The sequence below is a fragment of the Pseudophryne corroboree genome, chromosome 1 (genome assembly GCF_028390025.1).
Source record: "Pseudophryne corroboree isolate aPseCor3 chromosome 1, aPseCor3.hap2, whole genome shotgun sequence".
In the NCBI taxonomy this organism is placed as follows: Eukaryota; Metazoa; Chordata; class Amphibia; order Anura; family Myobatrachidae; genus Pseudophryne; species Pseudophryne corroboree.
The window spans coordinates 78692152-78710509 of record NC_086444.1 but is presented as its reverse complement, the minus strand read 5'-3'; the positions used below and the strand labels follow the sequence as shown (position 1 = coordinate 78710509).

Genomic DNA, 18358 nt, shown 5'->3' with positions numbered 1-18358 from the left:
CTGTGATGGTGGATTCCAGTGGGGACAAATTAGTACTCTGTGAGGAGGATGTACACAGTGAAAGGGGTGAGGAATCGGAGGATGAGGATGAGGTCGACATATTGCCTCTGTAGAGCCAGTTTGTGCAAGGAGAGATTGATTGCTTCTTTTATGGTGGGGGCCCAAACAAACCAGTCATTTCAGCCACAGTCGTGTGGCAGACCGTGTCGCTGAAATAATTGGTTTGTTGAAGTGTGCATGTCCTGTTTATACAACATAAGGGTGGGTGGGAGGGCCCAAGGACAATTCCATCTTGCACCTCTTTTTCTTCTTTGCATGATGTGCTGTTTGGGTACTAGTTTTTTTAAGTGCCATCCTGTCTGCCACTGCAGTGCCACTCCTAGATGGCCAGGTGTGTGTGCCGCACACTTGTGTCGCTTAGCTTAGTCATACTGCCACCTCGGTGCAACCTTTTGGCCTAAAAACAATATTGTGAGGTGTGAGGTATTCAGCATAGACTGGAAATAAGTGGATATGAATGTTATTGAGGTTAATAATACCGTAGGATCAAAATGACCCCAAAATTCTGTGATTTTAGCTGTTTTTATGTTTTTTTCAAAAATCATCCAGATCCAAAACCAAACCCAAAACCAAAACACGAAAGGGTGGTTTTGGCAAAACCAAAACACGAGCGGAGAATTAGAACCAAAACACAAAACTCGAAAAGTGCCCGCCGCACATCTCTAATTACACACACTGTACAGGCCCTAATGCCACATATAACTGGTTACTGTGATCACTGGCCCTGTATATGTCTGATGTAATACATGCACTGCACTATGTATGGCTGGCCCTATTGCCGCATATAACTGGTTACTGTGATCAGTAGCAGATCTTGCCATGGGCAAGCAGGACTTTTGCCCAGGGCGCCGCCTTCCGGAGGGCGCCGCACCATGGCAAGATCCGCTACTCCTGTGCCCCCCGCTGCCCGCTGTGTCCCCCGCTTGTCCCGCTGGTTCCCCGCTGTGAAGGGAACCAGACACTACGCGTCTAGTTTCCCTTCGCGAAGAGGACCTTTGCTGTGCAGTGCGCGATGACGTAATCACGCACCGCACAGCATTGTGGGACTGACACAGACGCTAGGGGTAACAATTGACCTCTAGTGTCTGTCTATGCCAGATCCGAGGAGAGGAGCGGCGCCGGCCGAGGTCTGCAGCGGTCGGGAGCGGTCGGGAGCGGGGATAGTAAGTATTCTTTTTTTTTTTTGCGGCGCTACTCTACTGTACAGGGGGCGTAACTGACCACGCCGCCTGTATAGAGCCATGCCCCTATTTCCCGCCCGGGGAGCCAAAAGGGCAAGAACCGGCCCTGATTGTGATCACTGGCCCTGTGTATGACTGATGTATTACATACACTGCACTATGCATGGCTGCTCCTACTGCCGCATATACCGGGTTACTGTGATCTCTGGTCCTGTATATGTCTGATGTACTATATACACTGCACTATGTATGGCTGGCCCTTCTGCTGCATATACCGGGTTACTGTGATCACTGGCCCTGTTTATGACTGATGTATTACATACAGTACACTATGTATGGCTGGCCCTACTGCCGCATATACCGGGTTACTGTGATCGCTGGTCCTGTATATGCCTGATGTATTACATACACTGCACTATGTATGGCTGGCCCTACTGCCGCATATACCGGGTTACTGTGATCGCTGGTCCTGTATATGTCTGATGTACTATATACACTGCACTATGTATGGCTGGCCCTTCTGCTGCATATACCGGGTTACTGTGTTCACTGGCCCTGTATATGTCTGATGTATTACATACACTGCACTATGTATGGCTGGCCCTACTGCCGCATATACCGGGTTACTGTGATCGCTGGTCCTGTATATGTCTGATGTACTATATACACTGCACTATGTATGGCTGGCCCTTCTGCTGCATATACCGGGTTACTGTGTTCACTGGCCCTGTATATGTCTGATGTATTACATACACTGCATTATGTATGACTGGTCCTACTGCCGCATATACCGGGTTACTGTGATCACTGGCCCTGTATATGTCTGATGTATTACACACACTGCACTATGTATGGCTGGCCCTACTGCTGAATATTCCGGGTTACTATGATCACTGGCCCTGTATATGTGTGATGTATTACATACACTGCACTATGTATGGCTGGTGCTACTGCCGCATATACCAGGTTACTGTGATCACTGGCCCTGTATATGTCTGTTGTATTACATACAGTACACTGCACTATGTATGGCTGGCCCTACTGCTGCATATAACAGGTTACTGTGATCACTGGCCCTGTATATGTCTGTTGTATTACATGCACTGCACTATGTATGGCTGGCACTACTGCCGCATATACCGGGTTACTGTGATCACTGGCCCTGTATATGTCTGTTGTATTACATACAGTACACTGCACTATGTATGGCAGGCCCTACTGCTGCATATAACAGGTTACTGTGATCACTGGCCCTGTATATGTCTGTTGTATTACATGCACTGCACTATGTATGGCTGGCACTACTGCCGCATATAACTGGTTACTGTGATCACTGGCCCTGTATATGTCTGTTGTATTACATACAGTACACTGCACTATGTATGGCTGGCCCTACTGCTGAATATAACAGGTTACTGTGATCACTGACCCTGTATATGTCCAGGGCCGGATTAACAATGGGGCGGATGGAGCTGCAGCTCCAGGCCCCCCACTGAAAATAGGCCCACAGGATCCAATGCAGTGCAGCCAGTGTTGACAGGAAAAAAAAAATCCTGTCACCACCAGCGCAGCAACCGCACTCACCCCCCAGATGCCCAACTGTACTGTAGCACCCGCTTGCCGAACTGTCTACACCCGGCGGCCCATTGCCTTTCTCATACTCTGCTCAGTCTGCTTCACGGCGCCACCCGAAGCTCCGCCCCCAATTCCGCCTAAGCGCCGCCCCCAGACCAGTCAAAGTGAAGTCCTCATTACAACAGAAGCCCTGCCCCCAGGCCTGTCTAAGCTCCGCCCCAGGACCCGCAGAAGCTCCTCCCCCCGGACCAGTCAGAAGCTTTTTTCAACTGAAGCTCCGTACCCGGACCTTCCAAAGCTCCGCCCCTGGACTTTCTGAAGCTCCGCCCCTGGACCAGTCTCAAGCTTCATCCTCATAGATCAATGCAAGCATCGTTCTCTGGCTGGTCTGAAGTGTGTGATGCACAATGAAAACGGGGAAAGACCTGTCCTGGGGGAGTAGGCCACTATCTGTGTGAAAAACATGGTCGTGTATTTTGGAGCAGACGTGCAACACCTGGCGAGTCGCAGAACACATCAGGATCTCCCTCTCCCCATATTTCAGTAAGTGGTCTGTGTAAGTAAGTTGTCTGTCTGTGTGTGTGAGTAAGTAATGTCTGTCAGTAAGTGGTCTGTGTCAGTAAGTAGTGTGTGTGTCGGTAAGTAAAGTCTGTCAGTAAGTTGTTTGTGTGTGTCAGTATGTAATGTCTGTCGGTAAGTGGTCTGTGTCAGTATGTTGTGTATGTGTGTTGCTAAGTAATGTCTGTCGGTAAGTGGTCTGTGTCAGTATGTTGTGTATGTGTGTTGCTAAGTAATGTCTGTCACTAAGTGGTCTGTGTCAGTATGTTGTCTGTGTTAGTGTGTGTGTCGGTAAGTAATGTTTGTCAGTAAGCGTCTGTGTCAGTATGTTGTCTGTGTGTCTGTCGGTAAGTGGTCTGTGTGTGTGTGTCGGTAAGTAATGTCTGTCAGTAAGTGGTCTGTGTGTGTGTGTCGGTAAGTAATGTCTGTCAGTAAGTGGTCTGTGTGTGTGTGTTGGTAAGTAATGTCTGTCAGAAAGTGGTCTGTGTCAGTAAGTTGTGTGTGTGTCGGTAAGTAATGTCTGTCAGTAAGCGGTCAGTGTCAGTAAGTTGTGTGTGTTTGTGTGTGTCGGTAAGTGGTCTGTGTCAGTAAGTTGTGTGTGTGTCTGTAAGTAATGTCTGTCAGTAAGCGGTCTGTGTCAGTAAGTTGTCTGTGTCGGTAAATAATGTCTGTGTCGGTAAATAATGTCTGTCAGTAAGTGGTCTGTGTCAGTAAGTTGTCTATGTGTGTCGGTAAGTAATGTCTGTCAGTAAGCGGTCTGTGTCAGTAAGTTGTCTGTGTGTGTCGGTAAGTAATGTCTGTCAGTAAGTGGTCTGTGTCACTAAGTTGTCTGTGTGTGTGTCAGTAAGTAATGTCTGTCAGTAAGTGGTCTGTGTCCGTAAATTATCTGTCTGTGTGTCAGTAAGTAATGTCTGTCAGCAGGGCCGTAACTAGGTGTGTGCCATTGGTGCTTTGCCCACAGCGCGATGCACTGAGGGTGCACCATCTGGCATCACACACCCCACCCATACAGCCGCTTTCTCACTACTTACTGCCGACTCAGCCTATCTCCCGCCTGCCGTCACCTATCTCCTACCTATCTCATCCTGCCTAATGTGTAAAAAAGGGGACTCTGCTGCGTAATGGGTAAAAAAAAAAAAGGGGGGGGGGTCTCAGTCTGCCTTATGTGTAAAAAGAGGGACTGCCTGCATAATGTGTAATAAGGGGGACTCAGTCTGCCTTTTGTGTAAAAAGAGGGACTGCATGCATAATGTGTAGAAAGGGGGACTGCCTGCAAAATGTGTAAAAAGTGGGACTGCCTGCATAATGTGTAAAAAGGGGGACTCGGTCTTCCTTATGTGTAAAAAAGGGGGGACTGTCCTGAGTAATGTGTAAAAAAAAAAAAATAGGGGGATTCTGCTCCTGTAATGTGTAAAAAAGGGGGACTGTCCTGTGTAATGTGTAAAGAAAGTGGTACTCTCTGCCTGATGTTTAAAAAGAGGGACTCAGCCTGCCTAATGTGTAAAAAAGAGGACTCTGCCTGCCTAATGTGTAAAAGGGAGCTCTGCCTAACGCAATGTGTAAAATGGTGCTCTGTGGACACACCCCTTCCCCATGAAGCCCTGCCTCTATATTTTTGGCGCACTGGCCCTATTTTGTATTTGGGGGGGAAGGGGGGGTGGCGCCGATGATGTTCATTGCACACAGCACTAAAATATCTAGTTACGGCACTGTAAATCAGTAAGTTACATAGTTTTTGAGATTGAAATAAGACAATTTGTCCATCGAGTTCAACCCATTTGGGGGCTCCTACGCTGTATTATTTTTAGGATTTTTTTTTAATTCTTATTATTTTTTACATTTTATTTTAGTACGTGACCTACCACCATAACCCTGTATATCCTTATCCATTAGGAATTTATCTAACTCATTCTTAAAAGTATAGACTTGGGCCCTCATTCCGAGTTGTTCGCTCGCAAGCTGCTTTTAGCAGCTTTGCACACGCTAAGCCGCCGCCTACTGGGAGTGAATCTTAGCATAGTAAAATTGCAAACGAAAGATTAGCAGAATTGCGAATAGACACTTCTTAGCAGTTTCTGAGTAGCTCCAGACTTACTCGGCAACTGCGATCAGTTCAGTGCTTGTCGTTCCTGGTTTGACGTCACAAACACGCCCAGCGTTCGCCCAGACACTCCCCTCGTTTCTTCAGCCACTCCCGCGTTTTTCCCAGAAACGGCAGCGTTTTTTCGCACACACCCATAAAACGACCAGTTTCCGCCCAGAAACACCCACTTCCTGTCAATAACATTACGATCACCAGAACGAAGAAAAAACCTTGTAATGCCGTGAGTAAAATACCTAACTGCATAGCAAATTTACTTGGCGCAGTCGCACTGCGGACATTGCGCATGCGCATTAGCGACTAATCGCTCCGTTGCGAGAACAACTCGGAATGACCACCTTAGTCCGCCATTACTACTCTCTCAGGCAGGGAATTCCAAATTTGTATTGTCCTTACTGTGAAAAAACCTTTTCGCCTCAATGTGCGGAAACTCCTCTCCTCTAACCTAAGCGAGTGACCACGTGTCCTCTGTGCTGATCTTATAGAAAACAGGTCCCTCCCGAGCTCTGTGTATTGACCCCTTATATATTTGTAGATGTTGATCATGTCCCCTGTGTCAGTAAGTTATCTGTCTGTGTCAGTAAGTAATGTCTCTCAGTAAGTGGTCTGTGTCCAGTAGCGGATCTTGCCACGGGCAAGCAGGACTTTTGCCCAGGGTGCCGCCTTCCGGAGGGCGCCGCACCATGGCAAGATCCGCTGCTGCTGTCAGTGCTGTGCCCCCCGCTGGCGCTGTACCCCGCCGTGAAGAGAACAAGACGCCTAGCGTCTAGTTTCTCTTCGTGGAGAGGACCTTTACTGTGCGGTGAGCAATGACGTCATCGCGCACCGCACATTTCAGCCACGCCCCTATTGCCCGCCCGGGGCGCTGCAAACCGTGGAACCGGCCCTGCCTGTGTCTGTAAGTTATCTGTGTGTGTCAGTAAATAATGTCTGTCTGTAAGTGATCTGTGTCCGTAAGTTATCTGTCTGTGTGTGTCAGTAAGTAATGTCTGTCAGTAAGTGGTCTGTGTCAGTAAGTTTATCTGCTGTGTGTGTGTTAGTAAGTTTGTCAGTGTTTATCAGTTAGTGGAATCTATGTTAGTATGTATCTGTCAGTAAAGGTGGTCCGTGTCAGAAATACTGGGTACACACTGGACGATATATCGGCCATTTAGTTGAACAGCCGATATATATCGTTTACTGATCGGCGCGTGTGTACCAGCAATATGTCTGTGAACGAAGACATTCACAGACATATCTCGTCGGCCCTGCAGCACAGGGTGGAGGGGTGCATGCAGGTACTGTGACCATAAGGGATTGTGGTGTGGATACTGTAACCATTGGGGTTGCAACGGGGAAGGGATTTTGCGAATGCTGTGACCATTAGCGAAGAAGAAAGGTGAAGTGGTGCGAGTACTGTGACCATTTGGGTGTGCCTGTGCTATGACTATAACTACGGGTGTAGATTCTCGATTTTGCCATACAAAAAATATACAGTTTCTAATTGTTAATTATTTAATGTGTCAAAAACATATGTTAAAATGGGTATCCGAGCTCTGGGTTGACACCACTTAGGTCAACATCCATTGGTCGACAGTGAATAGGTTGACACTAGAAATAGGTCAACATGAAAAAGGTTAACATGCAAAAAGGTCGACATGAGTTTTTCACATTTTTCCTTTTTCATACTTTACGATCCACGTGGACTACGATTGGGAACGGTAACCTTGCTGAAGCATGATGAGCGAAGTGACCCATGCGAGGGGACGCAGTGCACTAATTGGGGTTCCCGGTCACTTTGCAAAGTAAACGACACCAAAAACACATATAAAAAAACTTGTGTCGACCTTTTTTCATGTCGCTCTTGTTCATGTCGACCTAATCGCAGTGTCGATCTATTTCTAGTGTCCACCTAGCCACTGTCAACCAATAGGTGTCGACCTATGAGTGTCGACCTGGACACTGTCGACCCTGGGTCCCGTACCCGTTAAAATGTATATAAAAAATGTATTTAAACATTTTCCATTGTTCATCGCTGCTGACCAGGAATGCCTGATGCTTCCGGGTGTGCAGTCACGTGATCAGACCTAGGCCTCGCTTTACTCAGAGGCACTTCACCCCCTGCAGCTGGGGGGAGACTGGGGATTCCTGCTAGTAAAGGTGCCTGTGGAGGTGGAGTAATAGGTCTTGGGAGTTCTGTATATAATATGGCATTCATTGCAATGGAGATCACTCTAATAATTGGTGTATTATATGGCAGTCACTGCAAAGCTCTGTGTATTATAATTTGGTCACTGTAACTATTTTCTTTATGTGGCAGTCACTGTGATGCGGTCTGTATTATATGATATTCACTGCAGTGCTCTCTTTGTCACATGGCAGTCTGTGTGATGCACTTTGTATTATATGGTGATCACTGCGATGCTCTATGTATCATATTACCGATTCTTTGTATTATATTGTGGTCCATAGGTGTGCGCAGGGGGGGTGCCTGGTGCGCACAGGCACCCCCTAATGTCTGGCACCCCGATCTCACATGCCTGATGCAGCGATAGCCGAGCAGGCTGATTACTGTCCCCTCTGCGCTGCACCCTGTCAGGAATGCATTACTGACTGGACGCCTGGGTTAATCAAGGATGCCACTGACACAGGCTTTCAAATTCCCAGCTCCACCTCCATGTACAAAAACAGTGTGATGTGACGTGATTACGTCATGTTGTTCGCATGCCCACCCGTCACACCCGCCACATACACACCTCTCTCCTTCTATGCTATGCCAACGCCAGCTACTGATGCATGCAGCCAGCGTTCCTCTTAGGAAGACAAATTCAATACTAGCAGACGGCCGGCAGCAGCATTGACACGTTCCTCATTTTTCCAGCAGCATCAGTACTAGTCTGCGACTGTCAGTGTCAGTGAGTGACTGACTTGTAAGTAAGCTGCTGCAGCTTGCAGGGGAAAGAGAGGGGCAGCAAGACCAGGCTGAGGAGGAGCAGTGTAATTGCAGTGAGTGCCATCAGGGGTGTTTGTTTGGTGCACACCACAACATCTGACAATGTATCTGCTTTATTAGGATTGGTACAAAGATGGATATTTTATATGTGTTGACCAGAGGTGTATTGGCCATAGGGTGCACAGGTAATATTCCCGGTGGGCCGACGCACCCGTGGGGCCTGTTTTGTTTGAGAACACGTGGTCCTATTTATAGACATAATGAATAAGATGCCAAACAATTTGCATATATGAAAATGACTTTGCCACTTAGCCTGTGATTGCAGATGATCTAGTGTATGCTCTGTCTGCCTGCTTGGCTGACATATAAGATTGAGTGAATAGTGATTGGGATACGGTTGGTGTAATAAATAAGAAAATATATCTTTCTAAAGAATTATATAGTTTCCTAAATTCTGAAGGTGTGTCATATAATGTGCTCATAATATTTAATTTTATTTCCTTTTAACTTCCCCCTGATGCTGGACATCCCCACTATCGAGAAAGTCTTGGGGGGAGGGTGCTGCTGCCATGGCCCATGGCTAGACCTTACACCTCTGGTGCTGCCCAAGTGGGGCCACTAGTACAAATTTTTCCAGGGCCGCTTTTTGTTCACAATCCGCCCCTGGTGTTGACCATCAATAGATTGTACTAAACATGCCCAAAAGGCAGTGCTAGGCACACCCCTCCGACGGTGCACCCCCTAATAAAATGTGCTGCGCACGCCAGTGTTGTGGTCACAAACATTTTCTTGTTATAGCTGCAATATTAAGTAGTTGAAGGTAGGCGCTAGCTATGTTCATCATAGAGATAGCCAGGCCCTTATGTAAACCACACCCACACCACATTGGTCACCCCCGCACATGACTAGTCATACCGCCACAGCGCTTGTCACACATCCTGCCAAGGCACAAAATAGGCCCTTCATAATTTTCAGCTCCAGGCCCATGTGGACCTTAATCTGGCACTGTATATGTCTGATGTATTACATACACTGCACTATGTATGGCTGACCCTACTGCCGCATATAACAGGTTACTGTGATCACTGGCCCTGTATATGTCTGTTCTATTACATACAGTACACTGCACTATGTATGGCTGGCCCTACTGCTGAATATAACAGGTTACTGTGATCACTGGCCCTGTATATGTCTGTTGTATTACATACAGTACACTGCACTATGTATGGCTGGCCCTGCTGCTGAATATAACAGGTTACTGTGATCACTGGCCCTGTATATGTCTGTTGTATTACACACACTGCACTATGTATGGCTGGCACTACTGCCGCATATAACTGGTTACTGTGATCACTGGCCCTGTATATGTCTGTTCTATTACATACAGTACACTGCACTATGTATGGCTGGCCCTACTGCTGCATATAACAGGTTACTGTGATCGCTGGTCCTGTATATGTCTGATGTACTATATACACTGCACTATGTATGGCTGGTGCTACTGCCGCATATACCAGGTTACTGTGATCACTGGCCCTGTATATGTCTGTTGTATTACATACAGTACACTGCACTATGTATGGCTGGCCCTGCTGCTGAATATAACAGGTTACTGTGATCACTGACACTGTGTATGACTGACGTATTACATACAGTACACTGCACTATGTATGGCTGGCCCTGCTGCTGAATATAACAGGTTACTGTGATCACTGACACTGTGTATGACTGACGTATTACATACAGTACACTGCACTATGTATGGCTGGCCCTACTGCCGCATATAACTGGTTACTGTGATCACTGGCCCTGTATATGTCTGTTCTATTACATACAGTACACTGCACTATGTATGGCTGGCCCTACTGCCGCATATAACTGGTTACTGTGATCGCTGGTCCTGTATATGTCTGTTCTATTACATACAGTACACTGCACTATGTATGGCTGGCCCTACTGCTGCATATAACTGGTTACTGTGATCGCTGGTCCTGTATATGTCTGTTCTATTACATACAGTACACTGCACTATGTATGGCTGGCCCTACTGCTGCATATAACTGGTTACTGTGATCACTGGCCCTGTATATGTCTGTTGTATTACATACAGTAAACTGCACTATGTATGGCTGGCCCTGCTGCTGAATATAACAGGTTACTGTGATCACTGACACTGTGTATGACTGACGTATTACATACAGTACACTGCACTATGTATGGCTGGCCCTACTGCCGCATATAACTGGTTACTGTGATCACTGGCCCTGTATATGTCTGTTCTATTACATACAGTACACTGCACTATGTATGGCTGGCCCTACTGCCGCATATAACTGGTTACTGTGATCGCTGGTCCTGTATATGTCTGTTCTATTACATACAGTACACTGCACTATGTATGGCTGGCCCTACTCCTGAATATAACAGGTTACTGTGATCACTGGCCCTGTATATGTCTGATGTATTACACACTGCACTATGTATGGCTGGCCCTACTGCTGCATATAACAGGTTACTGTGATCGCTGGCCCAGTATGTCTGACATATTACATATAGTGCACTGATGGCTTAACCACCACTACTGTAAACTACATTTTTGAGCATTTTGGTCATTCTTACTAGTACTTACAAGCAATTGCATTGTTTAGTCAGTGTGTGGACAAAACAAGCAATCATAATTAAACAATCTGTTTTCTAAACACTTTGACTATAACAAGCCTGTATAGGTTGTTCTTTCTGTGTACGAATATTCTATGAAAACATTGGACAACAGTGTAGTTTAAGTAAATTGTTAAGCAAAATTCTAAAAGTGTACCACCAGTCAAAAGCTGATTAAATAAATTCATTATGAACTATTATTTACTAAACTTTACTTAACCTTAATTGAACTGTTGCTACCATATGGCAAGTACAGTAAATGAGAGACCTTCCACAGTTTAAAGGTGGGTACACACTGGCCGATATATCGTCCGTTCTCTTGAACTGGTCGATATATCGTGGGTCCGTCGGCCAGTGTGTACGGCTCATATGTCTGTGAACTCCGTCGTTCACAGACATATCGCGTCGGCCCCGCAGCACAGCCGACGGCCAATATATCTACCGATATATTGGCGCGTCGCTGTGTGTGTAGGGGCGGTCGGCCGATCGCCCGTACACAAGCTGCGGCGGCCGGCGGTGATTGACAGTCAGTCCCCGACGGATTGGGCAGTGTGTATACTCAACACACTGCCCAATCCGTCCATAGATATATCTGCCGACTGCCGATCAATTGATCGGCAGATATATCTGTCAGTGTGTACCCGCCTTAAGATCTGCAATTATCTAAACAGAGAGTGGACTGTGCTTACTGTTCCCATGGTTACAGATGTAGTAAAGATGGGGACTGGTTATGTGTGCAATGGTGATCATTTCAACAGGTGATTTCAGGCAAAACCCCGCATCAAATTTCAGGTATCAGGAGGGATGTCAGTAAGATGCAATAACAATCATGATTTTTAGGGGCAATGATTTTAGAGTAACCTAAAAGGACCATGGAAAGAGTAAAAAGTGTATATTGAGTAGAGTTTATCCACATGTGGGGAAGGGGAATCAATATGACAAACATAAAAACCCCATTGAACCAGAAAAAGTAATGCTTCGAAGTTACGTTTATAACAGAATTGTTGAGGGGAAATACAGGGCAGTTTACATATATAGACCATTTCATTAACTATCAGCTTAGAAATGAAAAGTACAGTAGAGAAAATAAATGCACAATATTTACAGTCAGTCTCGGGGAAATCGCCGCTTTCCTCCATAGATGGCTGGACCAGTAGGCAGAGGATTATTCCGAGGGCTGAGGAGCGCATCTTGCAGCCACTATAGAGAAGTGATTCTGCTCTCTGCTGAAACACTGCCTCTGTTATCTGTTTTCACCACAAGCTCTTACATGCACTTCTCAGGTAACCACAGCCAGGAGGAAATAGAAATGTACCAATGAGGTTATAGCACTAGGGAGGAAATTACCCGGAGAACAGTTCCTAAATACACTGATATAACTTGGTGTGATGTGGCCAGGACCTCCCCAGTGTAGCACGCTGAGTTCTATGAGAGAGAGAGGGGGAGATGTATCAAGCCTTCTAACGAGAGGAGAAGTGGACTAGCTTCCAGCTAGCATTTATCAAGGGTGTTCTATAAACTGATAGCTAGATGCTGATTGGTAGCTATCATCAACTTTTACACTTGTCCACTTTCTCCCGCTTTAGAATGTTTGATGCAGTTCCCCCAATGTCCTTAGTGAGACTGCTGGTAAGATTCATCATACACCATATATGTGCAGAAGGGGTGTATTTTATCCACGGCGTCTTCAGATTTTGTGCAGTGTGTCTTTAGATGTAGTTATGGTTGCATGTAAATCATTTGCTGGCCTATTTACTGTGTGCTGGGGGAATTATGTTTGTTCTTTTCTAGCCTGGACTAACCCCTCCCTTACATGCACTTATGATGATTAAATTGATTTGAGCAGCTCCCATTCTATGTATCACTGTTGTGAGAGGCATGGATAGGATGAGTAGTTGGATGGTGTGCTAAATGTTAGCTCTAAATTTAGAAATACATTAACATATGACCCAAAGTACTGTAGGTGCTATCAGGGCTGCCATTGGGGGGTACTGCCGGGACTGGAGTCCCAGGCCCAGACAGAGGGTTCTGACTGAACTAGCGGCGGTGCATCTGGTGCATTGCACCAGAGCCCATCGCAACGAATAAGCCTGCAGAGTCTGCCACTATAATGAGTCAGAGTGACTCATTATAGTACGCCGTCATTGCACAGTCGGGCATTGCAAACTAGGGATGTAGTCAGGCAGCTGGAACTGCAACTCCCAGCATGCCCCATGTGAAGGAGTTGCTACGCAATGCCTGCCCTGATGTACTAGTGGTGACATCAGCACTGTCTGAACCTGCCGTTCTGGATTGGTGAGATGGGGACATAGTAGGGATCCTGGGGCTCGAGAAATGCACAACAATAAGAGTCACATGACTAGCACAGGTTATATGCCTCTGCCTGTCACCCACTGCCTCTGTCCGTCAACCTCTGCCTCTCTCTGTTTCCTTCTGCACGTCACCCTCTGCCTCTCCTGTGACCCTCTGCCTGTCACCCACTGCCTCTCTCTGTCTATTTGGTCTGTCCCAGGCCCCACAATTTCTTATAGCAGCCTGGGTGCAATTATCATGTAGCATAGGTCCACCAAAGCAGAGATGCCTTGGTATGGCTGATGGCTTACCAGATGTTTGCAAATGTTTGTCACTGGGATTCTCGCGGGAGTTGTATTCTATATAAGGCACCAGGACCGGGACTTGGCACCATTTTACATAAAGTGGCTGTGCTTGTGCTGTATAGGGGACACAGTGCACGCTGCCATATGCTGTGCACAGTGACAGCATGGACACAGTCATTATACAGCACAGGCACAGCCACTTGTCTACATAGTACATCCAATACAGCAGAGTCTGTATTATATGTACTACAGTATGTACACAAGTGGCTGTGTCTGTGCTGTATAATGACTGTGTCCATGCTGTCACTGTCTCCCGGGTTTTCCGTATTCAGTGGAAGTGGTGTCAACATGGAAAAAACCCGGGAATACAGTGCAGTGGAAATGGGGGCATTGCTGAGTGAGACCCAGCAAAATGCTGGGTAAAAAATCCGGGACCCAGGATTTTGGTGGAAAAGCAGTATTATGATATTCTGTGTCCACAAGTGGCTGTGCCTGTGCTCTATAGTTACTGTGTATAGAGGGCACAGTGCACGCTTCCGTTTGCTGCGCTGACTCTGCTGTATTAGTGTACCGTGTCCAGAAGTGGCTGTGCCTGTGCTGTATAGTGACGTGTATAGGGGACACAGTGCACGCTGCCATTTGCTGCACTATACTGTGCTGTATTAGGTGTGCTGTGTCCACAAGTGGCTGTGCTCTATAGTGACTGTATAGGTGTTACGCTGCAAGTTGCTGTATGCTGCGCTGTACTCTGCTGTAAATTGTACTGGGTGATGTGCTTTACCCTAGTGCACTTTGTTCTCATGCATTTATAAGCTCTGTGATCCATGCAGTTTGAACCATGCTGCAAGTTTTAAATATATATATATATATATATATATATATATATGTGTATATATATATATATATATATATGTATGTATGTGTGTGTATTAATTTTTAGGAGGACTTTATATTAAAATCCTATCTCTCAAATTTCAAATTAATTGACTGGGACTGTTAACCGCAAATTATAGTTGTCAAAAAGGACATTAAGTACATGAGGGCCAATTTATAATCAGCCACTCAATCCATTTTTTGGATAGGAGGAAGAGTCTGATTAAGCTCCACTAAAGACACAAATTTGCTTGAAAATCCAATTGAAAAGGACCACACTACTAACAAAGAGTCCATTAATACAGACCCATTTTGTAATACACCCCTGATGAAGTCATAAATGATGAAACACATTCATTGATATAGTGTCTGGATTTAAGGCGAAAGACAAGAGCTGTTTTTCAGTCATATAGGAATATAAGTGCACCTATGTATTAGCACAAAATTATTGTTCTATTGATTTATTTTAAGAATTTTTAGAAAGTACTTCAATAACATATATATACTTTGAAGATTAAGTACTGTGATTGTATTCAATGTACAATAGGTTATAACAAATAGACCAATTTCTGTACCATAGACAAATGTTTTGATGTTCTATGAAGGGTGTTAAAATACACAAATTTTCACAATAGGCGCCCCCTAAAGACACAATTTCCCTATATATATATTGACTGGAAATTAATGTTATTGAGGTTAATACTACTCTAGAACAAAAAAGCCCCAAATTATGAGATTTTAGCTTTTTTTGTCAGTTTTTGAAAAAAAAATCCAAAACCAGTTACGGTGGTTTGGCAAATCCAAATCCAAAGATGGATGATGAATCAGACCAAAACCAAATCCAGCAAAAATGGTCTGGCGCACATCTCTAACTATTATTCATAAACGGAAATCTGCGTTTTCATTGCAAAAGTATAGATTACGTTGGATCAAGAGAATAGGCTTAGGGGTAGAATCACAGTACTAAAGATTCTAAAAATGCAAAGGGATGGTGTTGCCCATAGCTATTAGCAGCCAATCAAATTTTAGCTTTCATTTCTATTGCATTATGAAAAATGAACGATAGAATTTGATTGGTTGCTATGGGCAACATCTCCACTTGTCTGTTTTAGACAAGTATAGTAAAGTCATTTACACTTACAGCTACACTACAGAATAATGTACAACTCAGTAGGTGGGCTCAACAATATTACAAAATTATGTGTACCATTAAAATATATCAAATAATATATGTCACATCTGAGGGTTGGATCTGGTTGGCGAAGGTGTGAGTGGGTGGAACTGTCAGAAATGGAGCGTGGAAGAAGCTGGGAGGCTTGATACAGCTTCTGCTCACAAAGCTAGGAAGCAGAGAGGGACAGCAGAGGCAGCAGACTAGTGGACTTGGACTGTAATGAAGATGCTTTAGTAGAGGTGAGCCCAAAGGCGTGATCAGGTACAATGGTAAACTTTATTGAACAGGAACTGGAACAGTGACCGAACTGGAATCAGACTGGAACCGGATTGGTGACTGGTCTGGAACCGGATAGTTGACCGGATTAGTGACCAGATTGGAACCAGATAAGTGACTGGATTGGTGACCAGACTGGAACCGGACTGACACAAAGTATCAAGTAGCTCAGCAGAGTGCCTTGACTTCTGGAGAAGCAACATTGTACTGGCAGTTTGAGAGTGTTTAGGAAGCTCCCTTTATAGGAACTATTGTCAGTCCATTGGTTGTTGCGGTCAGCTGACTAGAAGCAGTGTGCTGAGTGGCTGAAAGTACTCAGGTGATAGAATACAGCATGACTGCGCCCTTAGACCGATTCTGGAGGGACATCTGGCGTGGAGCATGCTGTAGAGAGAGACCAGCAGCCTGTTGCAGAGAATGCTAAACAAAGACAGCAATGTGCTGCAGATGGTAACACCTGGTGACGGCAGCATGCCATAAGGGGCAATGCGTTGATGCAGTGTGGGCGGACCTCAGCGCCAGCTGGGACAGACACCGCAGCGATAAGAAACTCTGCCTATGGGGGGGGGGGGCAAAAGGCAGAATTAGCATGTTTGCAGATTGTATTTTTATTAGGTAAAAATCATTTCTTTGTAAAAAAGTGTTTTTGGGTTTTTTTCTCCCCGTTTTTACAGTGATTTATCCTTTAGTAAATCTGTGTGCTTTTCAAGCTACCGGAAAATATACAGCAATGAAACAGCATTTTTTACATGACGGTTCTATAGTAAATCTTGCCTCAGCTGACAGATTACATGCAATATATTCTCACACTTACAGTAACTCCTCTTTAAAAAAAGCCAGAGGCTTGCAGCTGTGTAGGAGTTGATGAAATGATAAATAGAATTTCCACTTACTCACAGTTCTGAATACCTGACCCTTCTTTGCAGCTGCGTCTGCGTTTTGAGCTGTGTGTTACTATTTTAGGCGTGAATAACATTTATGCATTGTTACTGGGTTTTTTCTGTCCTGCAACTGTTACTACGTGGGCTGACTCATAAGAATACTGATTACTACTAAAGTGAAAGACTACACTTCTCCCCTACACTGCACATACTCCATAATTGGCCTTATTCTGTGTTGTACTATGGCCTCCACATACTTCATGGACTCCTCTATTCTACCCAACCCCTGGTCTGACCACTCCAGTATTATTTCTTCATTTAACCTCCGGAACATGCTGGTTTTTCGGCTCTCCTGGAAGTTGAATTACACCCTCCTCAAAATACCTTAATTTCAAGACAAAATAAAGGCCACAATTTCTCATCTGGGAAGCCCATAAATCGGTTACCCATGGTGGCCAAATGTTTAGTTACGCCTCCCTCTGGAATAGGGAACAGAAGCTCAGGTTGGCAGAACTGACCTTGGAGAACATTCACAAATCCAATCCCATTAGAAAACGTTCTAGCAATCTACTGTAATCTTGGCCAGGGGTGAAATTAATGCAGTTCTCTCTGACAAAATGGAGAAATCTCTCCATTGGCTCAGCCCGAAGAGTAAGAAGGCGGATACCATTCTTGCTAATAGATTAAAAGCCCATAAAGCTGCATGCACCATTCCATCTTTCTTGGATGAGACTGGTTCATGCAAATATAACCCAGCCAAAATTAATAATGTATTTAAAGCATATTATGAACAATTATGCAATATTTAAAAGCAGGGCCCCGACTTGCCTTCTCACAAGGGAGAACACTTTCTTCATGTGGCCTACCCTCTCTGGATCCCTATACTGCAATCAAGCTTGGGCTCCCTATTTCAGATCAAGAAATTCACAATGCTCTTAAGTCTCTAAAGCCCTCTAAAACATTGAGAAGTATTCCCTGCAATAAAACAAATGACAAGTTATAAGGCTAACTACCCTCCACTATTTAAAGCTATCAATCAAGATTTGACACAATGGAGAAAGTATTTAGGCCCAGATTTATCAAGCCTTGTAGAGTAATAAATAGCACAGTGACAAAGTACCAACCAAACAGCTCCTAACTGTCATTTTTCAAACCCAGCCTGTAACATGTCAGTTAGGAGCTGATTGGCTGGTACTTTATCACCCTGCTATTTATCACTCTCAAAGGTTTGATAAATGGGGGCCTTAATCTCTTGGGTATGTCTCATACATGCTCTTAAAATTAATGATCTTCCCATATTTTTATACCTCTTGTAGACACTCCCCATGTCAGTGCCCCATTGAGTTGACTCTTCTATCCTCATATAGCAAATTCATCTGGAAGGATTAAAAAAATGTGCCTGAGCCGGAATATTCTTTCTAACCCATTGTTCTGTAAATGGGGACTCGGGTTGCCCATACTCCTTTCATAGGCAAACGTGGGGGAAGGGGAG

General features: G+C 45.0%; 1 protein-coding gene and 1 long non-coding RNA gene across 2 annotated transcripts in view; one reads left to right on the top strand and one right to left on the bottom strand.

The window, feature by feature from the left end:
* Positions 1-12279, bottom strand: part of IL7R (interleukin 7 receptor) — a 130444-nt gene extending 118165 nt beyond the window's left edge. Inside the window, exon 1 of the mRNA XM_063960813.1 lies at positions 12171-12279. Within this exon, the coding sequence (XP_063816883.1) occupies positions 12171-12255 (85 nt within the window). The 5' untranslated portion in view covers positions 12256-12279. The remainder of the gene's footprint in view (positions 1-12170) is intronic.
* LOC135056086 (uncharacterized) overlaps positions 1-18358 on the top strand; it is a 237576-nt gene that overhangs the window by 17065 nt on the left and 202153 nt on the right. The gene's annotated exons all lie outside the window — the stretch shown is intronic.